At 43.1% G+C, this 15275-nt stretch overlaps 1 protein-coding gene across 5 annotated transcripts in view; it reads left to right on the top strand.

Moving 5' to 3' along the window:
* The window catches only part of sipa1l2 (signal induced proliferation associated 1 like 2), a 91202-nt gene that overhangs the window by 54624 nt on the left and 21303 nt on the right, over positions 1 to 15275 (top strand). For 4 of the 5 annotated variants that reach the window (XM_073481534.1, XM_073481531.1, XM_073481532.1 and 1 more), the window contains exons 9-12: positions 2425 to 2699; positions 8668 to 8964; positions 13432 to 13578; positions 15079 to 15176. In XM_073481534.1, the coding sequence (XP_073337635.1) occupies positions 2425 to 2699; positions 8668 to 8964; positions 13432 to 13578; positions 15079 to 15176 (817 nt within the window). The remainder of the gene's footprint in view (positions 1 to 2424; positions 2700 to 8667; positions 8965 to 13431; positions 13579 to 15078; positions 15177 to 15275) is intronic. The other variant, XM_073481533.1, reaches the window with a different exon arrangement.

The following is a 15275-nucleotide window of genomic DNA, read 5'->3' as shown; positions in this document are numbered from 1 at the left end:
CCTACCCTCTCACTGAAGTTACATAGTGCAGAAACAAGTGATGGGGGGGCAGAGAGAGAGACACCATTCACCCTATTACAAGAGATTGTACCATCAACATGATTTTGATTGTTATTTTAAGGTAAAAAAAAAAAAAAAGAAGTTACAAAGTGTTGATTGAATTTCATCTTTCATTAATCGCTTAATCGTTTATTCTCTAAAATGTCCAAAATGGTTTAAAAAAAGCCCAAGATACTATCTTTACATCACTTCTTTTGTCCACACAGCAGTCTAAAATCCCCAAAAATTCAAAGAGGGGAGCAAAACATCTTACATAAGATAGATCATATGAGGAATAACAAATATATACAGCCCAAAGGCACCAATCTTAACTTCAGCTGATTGAAGATCACTGGGATGACAAGGTTTTGTCATGTTTGTGAAACACGCTACCACAGACGGTGTCATCAGTGTCAAAGCTGCTTCAGACTGTCAGACCTCTCACTGAGGATCAACGCCAGTAACACCACTTGACAACAGATTTGAGGCAGATACTGTTTGGTTCCTAAGGGCAGCGCTGTAGTTTTATGTTGTTCGAGCTCGTCATTCAGCAGGACACACATTTCCACGTCCATGCTGCCATACTTCTTGTCACCATCCTTATCAAAATAACTTTACAGGCAACACATTTTCTCCTAAGAGACAATGAGTGTCCTGTTAGCTTCAGCCATTATGGATCTGGGACATTCGGAGGAGAACCTGTGCACATTAATTTTCAAGATGGACTGAATAAAGGGCCTTGATGACGGCATTTAGAAAGCCATTATTTAGGCCTAATGAATTTCTGACAAAGGGCAGTTTGATTCATGATCCCTAACACCCACCCAGGCCAATGTCTTCCTCATATACAGGCCATTTACCTGCACACCTTTGCGCCCTGAGAGTTTTTGGACTTCACATTTACAATTTCCTTTGCCCTTGATCTTTTATGCAGAGTGATTGTTTAGTTTGTGAGTCACCTCACTGAAGTGCTCCTCTAGTTTTATCCATTTTTTTCAAGCTGAATCTTTGAGCCTGTGTTTAGAAAAAAAAATTGAGACTGTGACTTAACCAACCTCACTAACAGGATGAGTCCTTTCCTCAGTTAACAAAGTTTTAGGGTTGTGTCTCACCATGGTTGTCCAGGGTCCCCTCTCTCACAGTGGGGTAGGATTTCTGCCAGTGTGAGAATCTGGTGGAGTGTTGACAGGCCATAGTCTGAGTTAATGTGTCCCTGAAGCCAGCTGCCACTCTGAGGCAAATGGAGGCTGTCACCCACAACTGAACCAAGACTAATCTGATGCCTGATTAAAGCCCTCATTTGATGCAGTGGGAGTTTTTTTTTCTTTTTCCCAGTGGTGTCACAAGAAAACTTGGAGGAAAATGTCCAGTCTTCTGTGCACCTACACTTACAGTATAACTTCATAGATAGGTTACAGTTGTATGTTTTCATCTCTGCTCAGTTTGGTCATTGCGTGTTTTACTAAAATGCTGCTGCTGATGCAAGAGATCCGCCTGAACTTCATTTGAACCAGACTTGCACTAAAGCAGAGGCTTAGGCCAGGCCACCGCTGAGCAAAGTGAGCAACGTAATTTGCATGCAAGTACATGATTGGACAAGAACCAACTGTAAGTTTCATTCAATTGGACAAGCAGCGACTGTCCACCAAATATCCATGGCTGCAGTCTCCAGAATTGTTAGAAAAAGGGGTGAAGAGATCATTCTTTCAATCTGGATGTGAACAAAGTGTGTTCATCACCTGCCAGTTGATGCAGATTATGTGTTGGTGTTTAAATGTTGTTCTCCAAAGTCCCTTTTAGAAATTAACTCTGCTTAATAGACTCAGTTCTGTGAACAAGCATCTCATGGGCAGAGTTGATCTTAATTCCCCACCCACAGAGCTGCTGTAGTTAGAGTGTCCACAGAGACTGGGGTGTATTTGTGTGTGCAGTGTGCATGTGTGTTTTAGCTGTCTCTGTTCAGCACTGACGCTAAATTAGTTAGCTCAGTGATGTACCCTCTTATTAACTTCCATTTTGAGAGGTTCTTTGAATTAGCCAAACAAACACGCTCGTACACTTCTGCCTAAGGACAGGATTTTCACTCTGCTCTAATCGTATTATTCTTTGGTGTGCTTATGTGTGTTTCTTGTGTAATAAAACCCACGCACATCTGTTAGAAAAGAGGCAAATTGTACACTGTTGACAGCTACTGTTGGAATATACTGTTTTAGCTCAGAAAGCTCTTATTAAGTGATATTAGGATCACTCAGCATCCAGTCTTTCTCTGTTTATCTCAGTGTGATTGGGTACATTCCACTTATGTCTCTGGATCAGTGCATCAAAACAAAATTGATGTCCCTGTATGGAAGATAATGAACAAATTTATCCTGATTCTGGTTCCAGATCACCACCAGAGGCTGCGAGACGTCGGAGATGACTTTGCGTCGCAACGGCCTTGGCCAGCTCGGTTTCCATGTCAACTTTGAAGGCATCGTGGCCGATGTGGAGCCCTTCGGCTTCGCCTGGAAGGCTGGGCTGAGGCAGGGCAGCCGACTGGTGGAGATCTGCAAGGTGGCTGTCGCTACTCTCACACACGAGCAGATGATTGACCTGTTGCGCACATCCGTCAGTGTCAAAGTGGTGATAATCCAGCCTCATGAAGATGGCACCCCCCGAAGGTAACACCTTACCCTTGTTTCTTATTTTCACACAGTAAACTTTCTAAGACATCTCGAGACAAAGATGCTTACAAAACAGACGCAGATTACCTATTTGCTTTGTGTTGTGGTTAGTGAGACAGAGAAGCAGGTGCTCCTCAAAAATGTATGAAGTCATTACAGGAGAGCAGTTTCTTTTTCTCGTTTGTCATTGCAGCTGGGGTAAGTTAGCTTGACATTTACTCTCATGTTTGAGATGATTAGCATGAAGAAATGCTTACATACTGTTTTTGTCGCACACGGGCTGATGTTGTTCTCCGCTGATTTCTCCGGAGAGGAGACTCTCTTTTGTATTGATGTGGCTTTGTTGCAAGAGAAAGCTCCAGCAGGGCTGGAGAGTCACGCAGACACGGACAGTCAGCGTTTCTCACTAATGATAATGAGAGGAGCATTTTGATTAATGGCTCATCTCTCGCTGCCATTGTCTGACAGCTCGCATTTTCCGATTGCTTTTTTCTAACCTCACCCAGTCTTCTATTCAGCAATTAGGATGGGAGTGTTTGGCTTTTTAGAGACACACACCCATGGGGAGAGTCCACTGCTCCCGTGATAATAAGAGAGAGGCATATTTCAAACGATCTTTTGTGATGGAGAGAGATGAAGGTCTGTGCGAAATGCTTGTTCTGAAAGCACATCTGCTTGTTTTGTCTGTGAGAGACGGACAGCCCTGTGAAATCATATCCATCACTCTTTCACACTCACATTTTCGACATCTTTGTTTTGGTTGTGCTTCAGGCTGACAGATTTGTGTACCAGCAAATGCTGCTCCCACTTTGTCACAGAATGACTTCTGTGTGCAGAGAGAATGCCTCCATTTAATCCCATTTTCTGTTTGTGATGTTGCAGGTCATGCTAATGTTGGTAGCTAATAATTCAAATTAAAAACCTGTCGATGGCTGTGCATGTACAAGTGCTGATCGCTGAAAACGTGCTATATTTCTGTAAAATGATATTAATGGCTGCCTTGCTAGAAGTTCTGTATGATAATGATCATGAACATCTTTATATGTATGCCATTATGTCAAATGACTGTATAGTAGGTGTGCTTTTTCAACTTTGCGTTCTGGTCTGGCAACAGAGGAGTAACATATTTGCTCCCCCAGATGGCGGGCTAACATGCCTCGTCTGGGAATCCAACACAGCAGCCACTCTGGCAGAACCAACGTCTAATCCTCTTACCACGATCTATGATGATACACGATGATACAATCATAATCGCAGTTCAGGGAAGCAGAAAGTAGACAAAACAAACATCTTCCAAAAACTGGTTCTGCATCGACATACGCCTGTCCGGCTCCCTGGAGATGTGGTTACAGGATGGAGCGTTCTGTAAAGGAGGCTTTGGACACAGTGTTTATGCCAGTGGAGGACATCTGGTTTGGTTTCACTGACACCACTGAAGCTTGTGAATGTACTTTAGACAGCCAATAAAAGATGGTTTTAAAAATAAACATGTAGCATAGCATTGTGTGCCCAAGAGTAGGCATTATATCATGTACACATTATGGACGCACAGTCCATAATGTGTGGTTTGATGCATAATGCACTGAGCTTGACCCATATATGGCGTTGCTAACAGATGATCTGGCAGATTAGTAGGTATTACAGGCGAGGCGAAGACTATACTGGTTCGAGTGGCTGAGCTCTACTGGGAGACTTCCCCGTGTTACTGAAACACACTTTCTCATCATCATCCCATGAGAACCAAAAGTCTCCGTCTCGGGTCCTGTGAATTTTCTCCCAAGGCTCTCCAACAAATCAGGAGGTGAGAGGTCAGGTGAAGAATCTCGAGGGCCCTCAACTCTTTTCGCCTCCGCGTCTTTGAGTTGCCAAAGTGTTGCAGTTGTGTTCAACAATACGTGCTCCAGTTTCTCCACTATTATCTCAAACGAAAGGAATTCAGCAGGGGCCCGACGGCCCCAGTCTGTCCCCTGTGGCCAGAGAGATGGGGGTTAGTCTAACAACAATGGACAAGAGTCTCATGACCTCCAGACAATGTACCCTGGCTCCATACTGCTACCATGACAAGGACAAATGTTTTCATAAGAACATGTTTGGGCTCGAAGGAGAATGTGTCCTCTTTACTGTTTTCAGATTGTCAGAATATCATTTAGTCTTCTGTATTTTGTGATTCCTTCAGTTTCAAGGAAGACTGATGGGGTTAAATGGTTGCAAAGATTACATTTTGAAGAAAAAAGGAACATGTAGGCCGCTGTGTAGCACTGTTTAACAGCAAACCTCCTAAAGCTGTTTATGCCCTAAATGGTTTTACCCCGCTCAGCCTTAAGCCAATGGAGATATGCCTCTAATATTAGCCTTACCTAGTGCCGTATTTATTTACACTGGAGGAAGGATGTGGTTTCAGCCCAGTGCAATACCACAGGCTTTTCCATCATCACTCTGAAAAGCTTTAAACAAGTTCAACATGTTAGCCTTGGATCAAACTAATGAGAAAAAGATGAAATAGATTAGCTCTATGGAAGAGGAATGCAATGTACAGAACATGGCAGTGATTGTATGTTTTGGTGTATGGTCATCGGAGATGTCAGAGTAAACAGAAGGATCAGTACAATATCGATGATTACTGCAAGACAGAAAGAAAAAAGCATCTGTATTGTTCATCCAACATATTGTACATTTTAGATTTTAAGCGCAAAACTATAAAAAATTGTCGGTAAAATGTCAGATAACCCAAATTTAAGTAGGCTGAACCTGCCCCAGCCCCCCTGCTGATAATGAGGATTGCCTGTGACACTCAGATGGCCACTTGTGACCTTTCCTTTGAAGTGTCATCAGACTTGTCATCATGGATTTTCATCTGGACCAAAGTTAAGCCGGATTTCTCACTTCTCATGCCGACACCCTGTGAAAAAGAGCACAGCTGAACCAAAACTCAGAGAACCTGCATCACAAATTGCTCGCCTTAATCCCCTCGCATTCTTCGCAGGAGCCGTTCTTTCCTTTTTAAATCAGTTGGCAAAGAAATCACTGAAAAAGTTTTTTTTTCTCTCTCTCTCTTTTTTTCAGCACACCTTATTTAATGAACCTCCTGACAATGGTCTGCAAAGGCCTGGTGGAGGTCACAACCTCTGTGGCTCTTTGCTGTGACATGGACTCTGACTGTGGGAATGGATTAGCATGTCCCTCAGTCGCTGGCCATGTCATCAGAGTGACAGCACTCTGACTGAGGTCTAAGGTCCTGTTGTCACACTGATTCATTGTAATTCTCTAAGAGCCAAACGCTAAAAGAGCTGATTGTCGGCCACAGGCTGAGCTGAACTCTATATTTTAAATGAGCAAAGATGTTATTCCAGCAATTGTGTTGTCAGATTATTTCCTCCAATAAGTCAGACATACAGGAGCTGTATTTTTAGTTGACCGGATGTTGGTTTCAGTTGTGGATGTTCTCCTCTACAAGCGTTTGTAGGCCATTGTGGTATAATTTATAGCCCCTCACATTTAGCTGGAAGAGTGCAGCAGCACTACTTGTTGGAATCAAGAGGAAGCAGACAGTATTATTTCTCACCAGTTCTTGGCTCCCTTCTCTCCTTATGTCAGGCTGGATGTGTCAAACAGCCTCTCCTCCGCCGCCAGCCTCCAGCTCAGGTTTAACTGTTGACCAAACACCCGTTTCCTGCCGTTTCTCTGTGATTTATACACAGAGAGCCCGAGTCCCTCTATACATTACAAACAAGAGGCGCATTCCACATACATCAGGCCAGTGGGATGGGAATTTCCACCTCCAGCTAAGCTTGTAAGGGTGCTGATGGAGGACATTAGCATCATAAGATAAAAATTTAGCTTGTCAGCCCTTGGTCATTATGGTGCAAAAAGCAGAGAAAGAGACAACGGCTGAGACTTTTCCTGTTGACAAGCTGTTAGGCTTGGTTTAGCCTTTCCAGAGAGTAATGAAGTGTGACAACCTGGCATGACCACACAAACAGAGTTAATCAATGTAATGAGTGGGTTAGCAGCCGTGTTGACCAACAGTCTCGAGGATTTAACACTCTTGTTAGCACAATTTTCTTTTGACATGAACAAAAAGTGACTGAAAGACCTCATGTACCACGGTGAAAGTAAGTAGGACGATGATTTTATCTGTTAAATAACCAATGTTTGGACTCCTCATATACTACAGTAGATTTGTGAGCTTCAACCATTAAGATACATTTCTTTTCATTTATGGACATCTCTGATCTTCTGATGCTGTAATGTCACTCATTACTCTCACTGTCCCACATATCAAACCAGTGATGCATGCTTCATAAATGTGGTCAATAAATAATGTAAACTGTATAGGATGTAGAGCACACCACTGACAGTCTGTCATGAGTGAGGCCAGCCTGCCGAGGACATTGACCAGATGTGAGAGACAGGCACTGCGAGGAGGAGGAGGAGGAGGAGGAAGCGAAGGATGATCTTCTAGTTAGATCTTATAACACCCACAGCTGCACTGGGAGACCGGCTGTAAACAGCCCAGCCACCCGTGGCCCAGTTTGATGAAAAGGTCTCTCTGAGAGGGATTACTCACCCCCTCCACCACAGCCTTTGCAATCAGCCAGCGCACCCTTCTCAAGCTCCACTGTGTGTACATGTATGACCACAGCAAAGTATACACAGCTCCCCCCTCCAGTGGATTCTAGAAAATGGACTTTGGAGGGGGGAGGGCAGTGTAATCATTAGGGTCATGCCTGAGATGCTTTTGGAGAGCTAGCAGAGCACCCAGGCTGTTTAACCCCAACCCACCACCTTGTAAACCCCCCATCCTTCCAACATACACACCAAGCCTCTGCCCAGCCCCAAAGATTAATGTTGCATGAAATGGCATCACAGGCCTTGTCCATCCCAGAGATCCTCAGTGTTGTTAGCAGTAATGGGGTAGAGATGGAGGGAGGAAAAGCCTCCTGTGTAGAGCTACTCAGGGGAGACCCATATCTGATTAAGTGACAAGCTGAGGTTCGGCTCTATTAAAATGGGCAAAGTGTTTTCCACTGTTTTCGAAGTGTCTCCGATGTGCCTGTAAGCCCTCAGTGTGCACATGCAACTGTGTTTGTGTGTGTGTGTGTGTGTGTATTGTTGACACACTTTATCTAGTTGTCCGCCTCAGGCTAAATTATTCTGACAGCATCAGTGTGTTTTGGTGTAGTCATGGTAATCCAAGCAATAAATGCTTCCCCTCACACCAGATTTTACATCAGCGTCACAGTACAGTATAAAGTACCAACTTAAAATCATGAACTTATCCGAACAGCAAAATTTTGTTAAATCTTTTAATGGGAAACTTATCAAAACATGTAATGTAATGTTCTCACATTACTGATAATCATTCTCATATTGTCATGTGGATTTATTGACTGACGCAATAATCATAACGATTACTATTGATATTTGCAATGATAGTTGGAATCATGTGATACTGTAAAATAATGGAATTTGTTAAAAAGAAATTGGTCCCAGATTAATCTACTGTGTTCTCCATGGAGCTTTTCAGGAAATTGTAACATTTTCATCAGATGAAAACTGCAATAATCTTTTTATTTTTGGTCTCATTAATGGAAAAATGACGGAGGATTTGTCAATCAATCAATGAATAGATAACTTTATTTGTCCCAAGTGGGGCAATTGTTGTTGGTTATAACCCAGCTCTGCTCGTCCCCTTCCGTGATCCTTTTAAGTCACTGGTTATGGTCACTCTCTCACTCTCTCAAGCAGCAACATGCAGCTTTTCTCAGCAACAAAGTTTAGATGAACCCACTACCTGCTCAGCAGCACCCAGTGTAATACTGACAGGTTAGCAACTCACTGGTGAACAAAGCGGAGCTCAGAAGAGTTGATATTTTAGGTGCTTTCTTAAGAAACGGCAACCTGCAACACAACTAGGATGTTACTGTATCATTTTCATCCCGGCCTCTTGACTAACCTTTAACAGTTTTTTCTGTTTCCATCCCCATCCTCCCTCCCTGCCTCTTAGGGGCTGCTCCGAGCTCTACCGCATTCCCATGGTGGAGTACAAGGTCGACAGCGAGGGTACACCCTGCGAGTACAAGACACCCTTCAGGAGAAACACCACCTGGCATCGGGTGCCCACAGCTGCAGGAGCACAACTATCCCGAGGCTCGCCCACACAGGGCCCAGACCGCCTGCAGTGCCAGCAGATCCTCCAGCAGCACCAGGCAGCTATCCCACGGAGCACCTCCTTTGATCGGAAGCTGCCAGATGGGTCCAGGTAAACCGGCATCAGCTCCCACTCCTTTCCATGCCTCATCACTCAAAGTGATGAGATGACAAAAACAATAATTCTAGCAATAACAGACTATGAATAATTTTTCTGAAGAAGTTTTGCTCACATATTGACCCAGACACAATGAAGGACTACTACTTGGCTATAACAAGATTTCCATTAGCTGCCTGTGAAAGAACAAACAAACAAACAAACTTTTGGGTCTGTACATGTTCAGTATTTATGAATGTAATATCCAAAAATAAAAAGGTTTTCCGCACTAGCTAATAATCTCAACTCGTCATTCACATCTTATTCTGCTAAAGGCTCTTACCAGATTTAATATGTACAATAACAACAACAGAAAATATTCACCTTTTTACCTTTGTGAAATTGAAATAATGAAGTAAAAAATATCTCATCAGGAAAAAGTCACAGCAACATTATTTGCAGTGGTGTGAAAAAGTGAGTGAATGTAATAACTGAAGAGAACAAATGATGCTGTAAGACATTTTTAGAAGTCAAGCTTTCTCCTCAACGTTTTTCAGAAAGCTATGCAGAGCAAACATCAAACATTATGACGCTCAAAAGATCCAATCCTTTGAGATCACATCTTTGAACTCTCAGCCTTTCTCATTTAGAAAAGAACCACAGTAACACTTTGAGGTGCTGTTATTGTGTTCAATTATTTGCATACATATAAATGGAGCATTTTAGTCCAATGAATTCACGGCTTTGCTTTCATCTCCCTTTAGATGATAAGGCCACACTCAGACTTTGTTCCTGTCCTAGACTGTGTCTCTTTTGGACATCTCTATTGAGCCATGTAAAGCAGTGATTTGTTCATTCTAATGAAACCCCTACAGTCATGATAACCTTTCCAGTGTGTCACACTGACCCCCCCTGGTGTTGCCTGTTCTGACTATACTGGGATAATGGCCGCCTTCTCTGCCTAATCAGAGTCGCTGGCAGTGGGAGCACTCCATTCTCCCTCGCTCCTTTCTTTCTCTCTCCGTATCCCTCCCTCCCTCTTCCTGCACCCTGCCGAGGAGGAGGTGATGGGGACACTGACACAGCTCAGCTCATCTCATCCAATTACTGCAGAAACAAAGAGAGAGCTCTTCCCTGGACCACGATATGTAGCACCCCAGAGGGAGTGGGAGTAGAGGAGGGGGACGGAGGAGGCATAGACTGAAGAGGGAGGGAGAGAGACAGGAGGGGAATATTATACGGTGACATATTCTAGAGAAGAAGAATCTGCTTATTTTTTTAATGTATTTTTCATGTTGTGTGGATGTGCAGAAGAGAAATCGAACATGGGCCTATAGTAGTGATGAGCCAGGAGTACGTGGAGAGATTGCAGAGTAGCTGGACTAACTAACTAGATAGAAATCAGTCTGATTAAAAAAAAGTTAGCTAAAACAAATGACTGTCCGCCTTTGTCCACTCTAAGTAGACGACACATTACTGAAACAATATCCACTTCTATACACTTACTAGTGTTAAATAACATCCAGCGTAAACTCAAATGAACAGCTTTAAAAACATGACAGGTGGTATCAATAAAAGGGCACTTGAGTTAATCTGATAGGGCTATGGAGGGACGTCTGACAAAGGGAAGGGTTGGGAACCACTGGTCTATAGGACACATATGAAGCTTGATACCTTAGATCAGTGGTTCTCAACCTTTTTGAGTCACGACCCCAATTTAACATGCACTGCTGTCTGGGTTTTGTGAAAATGCGCAAAAAGCAAATGCAAATTTATGCCCGTTTCCATTCGTTATTGTTTTGCGATTATTGGGAGAGGAGGAGTGCGCCGTGAGATTACATCATAAGAGAGCGTGAATGTATCCATGACAACAGTTGACACTCAGCTGACACTCAACATCGTGGACAATTTACTGGTGAACCTGTCGGCTCTTGGGAGAACATTAGCTACAATTTTGTCAGCGTTCACAGCCTACAAAACCCTCCTGAAGAGGAGAAGGAAAAGAAGATTTTTTATGTTACGAGTGCTGTCGGAGTTTGCTGGAGGGAGACTGCGTCGTTCTCCATTTGTTTGGGAACGTCGCCGGGTGAAGGACTTTCGCAAAACCTGTTTCCATAACAAAAAGTCGCATTTTCCTTTTATCGATACGCTGACAAATCCACCCCCTCCAAGCGTAAAAACTTTTTTGCGAATTTACTGCCTTTATTCGAATTTCTGGCGTATCCATCCAAGTATTTATTCGCAATTTTTGAAAATGCGAATAAGAAAAGGTGGATGGAAACGCAACTACTGTCAATCTGCTCATTCGGCCCCTTTCCTTGTCAAAGCAGAGATGTTTTTTGTTAACAAAAACTCCTAACTCTATAAACGTCTTCTTCTTTTTTTTTCTTCACAAAGCCAAATAGCTGCAACCACTATTTAATGTGATGGCTGGGCCCGCTTGTTTGAACAGAGCAGCTGCATTCCTGGCTTTACGTTAGACACGGCCACGCGAAGATCACTCTCCTCCGTATTTGTTTTTCATGTATGTCAGCGCAGAAAAGGTCTTTTCACACAGATATGTGGATGCAAATGGAAACAGTACATCGGTTGCAGCTTTTGACAGTGCTGCGTACTCTTGCTACTGACAACCAGAACTCTTCCAGTGCGCATGCCACGAAAGCAGTCTGTAATGTGCGGTCAGAGGAGAGATCTAGCAGGGTGTCCTGCAGCTCTGATGGCAGGTGAGGTGGAGGTGCAGCTGTGTCTGTATGTGTGAATGAGAAGGGCAGACATGAGACTAGTGGACAGGTTCGTTGTTGTTGTTTTGGTGTACTTGTTTGGCCGACAGTAACTGGTTTTGAGTAATAAAATGCCTGTTTGAGACCAACCGCTCGTTGTCCTTCTAACGTCCGGTCGGACGCTACATTAATTTTGCGCATTTATATTTTTCCAAAATGATTTGGCGACCCCCAGAAATCATCTCGCGACCCCAATTGGGGTCGGGACCCCAAGGTTGAGAATGGCTGCCTTAGATAAAGCATCATCCCATCCACACATATAGCTGAATGCAGACTTGGCACTATAAAATATGACACCTATGCTGCAGCCAACTGAGACAGCCGCTAATCTCTGTAGCCTCCAATGTTATTGCAGCGTAGACAGAAAAATTATGTTCAATATCCCCGCAGAACTTTACATTATGTCGAGGGAGGAAGAGAGGGAGAACAAAAAGCAGCTGCTGCTGGTTCACATTAAAGTGCCTGGACCCATCTGAGGAGACTAACACTTCAGCCGGGGAGGAAATGTAGCGATCTGGCCAAAGCGTTCAATGATGTGTGCTGCGACTGAGTTACTGACAGTTTAGTGAGTTTCCCATGGAGGTCTAGACAAAGGAAACCTGATGACGAAGGAAAAAGGGTTCATGCCGAGAATTTGTCACCTTCCACGTAGACATTTATATTGTGATTTTTTCATTATCGGGCTCTACTGGATTTTATTTTATGAAATCTACCTGCATATTTCTTATCTTTTTGAATGTTCCTTCATGCTTGGAATTGTTTCAATTTTAATATTTTAAAAAAGGGAGAACACACCTGGGATGTCAGCTTAATTCAAATCTATTACTAAAGTCATCTCATAAACAAATACAGAAGAAAAGGGACACATAGAAGAAAATGGTATAGAGTATACAGCTAGACTTGGCTTGAGACTTAATGTGAAAGCCATCCTGCCTGTGTTGTTGCACTCTTATTTCCGTCCGGTCATCTAACCTACTTTGGTGTGTGTTAAAAGGAAGGCCTCTAGGCAGCAGGCATAACTTGAATCCAGTGTTTATTTTTCCCCCTCGACTGTAGTTCACAAAGTCCTCTGACCAGGCGAAAGCACGCAAAGAAACCTCTTGTCATGTCTTGACATTAAGTCAGGCCAGGGCTTATTGCAAGACGGTAAAGTACATTTTGGATAGGTTGGGGTCACATGTGAAAAGAGCAGAGTCGAGTTTATGTTTCAAAGCAGGAATCTGAAGCATCCTCTTACATTTGGAAGCTACTTCTTCTTCACTCTTCATACAAACAGAGCTCCACCATCTGGATTACTCACTGAGGCTTATTACCGTAACTAATCTCTGTTTCTGTTTGTCTTTGGAGAACAAGACACCTTCTCCCTCACTGACAGTTCTCACATTTTCTTGGAGATAATCCACAGTGCTCACGTGCAAGAGACCATTTAGTGGAGTGACACCCAATAATATAGTCATTAATGTAGGAAATAGTGAGGGAAAGAAGTGTCTCCAGGTTTGTTGTGAAATCTCGGCTTCTCAAGTCAAAAATCTTATGTAAATATTGAGTTTAAAGTGGATTCAAATAATAATCCGTACTGATAGAGTAGTGCTGAAATTACTGATATAGCATTCACTTGATAACTTGGCCTCTGTGAAGTTGTGATGGTCATTTTTCACTATTTTTGATCAACTGTGTATCTTTTGCCCTTGTGTTTCTGCAGGACAATGCAGGATATGGAGAACCCACAGGTCACCTCATGTAACAAGGGAGACCAGCACTACCGCAGCTCCCCCAGTAACCAGTCCTCCTCCAGTGATCCAGGACCATGCGGCAGCAGCACCTGGTCCCAGCAGCCTGGATATGACGGGTACGGGACCACAGCAGCGTTACATCTTCTTTTGAAATAGCCTCTACATAGTCCCTCCAGGAATATAGCAGTAATGAATGCAGCTACAATCAGCCCCAGCATTATTTCTGAGAACTTGCAATTTTGCAAAATGACACCAATTTTTCCACATGAAATGACCAAATCATCAGCGCACTTTTGGCCAGTCATTACTCTTTTCTTCTTTTTTTACTTTTTTTTTTTTGTGCAGGAAGTGATCTAACATAACAATGAAATTATGCCTGGCATAGTCTTGTACCACATCCAGAGCATAAAAGAGGGAAGATGATGGAAGATGATGAGTTTCATGTATGAGATTTTTTTCCATTTAATGTCCATTATTATAGTTTCCATTCAATCATCCCGAGCCTTGGTTTCAGGATTTCATTCAGGTGAACATAAAGGCTACATCAAACATAAATGGGCACTTTCAAAATCAAAGCATTCGGTTTTATAGCCATTCAACTCCAAGCCAAGTACAGTATTTTGCGTTGTCATAACTCTTCTACAAGAACATCTTCCTTCTTATGTTCGGAATATTTAAAAACGGTGAGCACTTAAGTGTAATAGAAAGTGATTATAAAGAATACTTTCTTGTCCTCCACCATTTCCTATTGCGACTAAAGTGCCACTTTAGCAAACTACGCTGTAATTTTGGAGAAAGCCTTTTGAAAAGAAAGTTTTTGGCCATAATGAACACAAGGGAGGTAAAATCCTGGTGAGAACACGAGAAAGGACTTCAGCAGAGACCTTTTAGCTTCTGTCAACATGATTATAGTCGCCACAATCTCTTTCTGCCATTATAATTTTCCAGTTCAAGTGTTTTGTACATATCAATATAGATCTCTTTTCAATATTCTCATTTGGTGGTTTGCAGGGCAGCACGGCTTCAGACTGCACAGGCATTACATCTGTCAGTCTGAGTCTTGTACATGAGCAGAACCCATCAGAGACCAATGTCTGTCTGCAAGTGGTTGCCGACCATGACAAGAGGCTTAGCTCCACGCTGCTGCCTTTCTGTCAGAGGCCTCTAAAGTGCACTGAATTCTCAGGGATCACTGTGCCCTGTCAGAGCCGCCACGCTGCACAACAGCGGAGACATTGACTGGCCGATTGATCTCCAGTCGGAGTCTTTGCTAAAAATCATGAGACACTGCTGCCTCTGTTCATCTGCTGTAACCTTTAGAAGCTCGTCAAGGTTTAATTAAGACCCGCATTGAAAAATTTGCTGCTCTCTCCCTTTTGTCAAGAGCAAGAAGCGAGCACCAAGTCAAATGAAAGGAGGTCTCTTGTCAGCGTTGTCTGGCAGCTTCTTTATTCTATTATAAGCTCAAGTGATTCGACCTTAAATGATCTTGAGCTAATTGCTGTACATCTGTGGTAAATCTATTCAAGCCTTTTTGCTGACTGGAATACAGAGTTCACACTATAGAGAGAAAATAATTTACAGCCCATTTTCCTCCTCTATCTTTCTATCTCCAGGTGTCCCTCCCCTATCCTCCATGAGCGTGCAGGGGACATGCAGGGGGGAGACGGAGAGATGCACAGGGAGCCCACCCTGGAGAGGACCAGGTCTGCAGGTGAGTCTGATGTTCTTTCATCTTCTTTTTCATTTGTTTCTGTCATTCCTTCTGTTGTCGTGATTCAACACTCAGGATAGGTTGATCTTAATGAATTTC

This window comes from Pagrus major, chromosome 15 (genome assembly GCF_040436345.1).
Source record: "Pagrus major chromosome 15, Pma_NU_1.0".
Lineage (NCBI taxonomy): Eukaryota > Metazoa > Chordata > Actinopteri > Spariformes > Sparidae > Pagrus > Pagrus major.
Note: the sequence above shows the minus strand (reverse complement) of the source record. Positions and strands in the feature narration are given on the sequence as shown.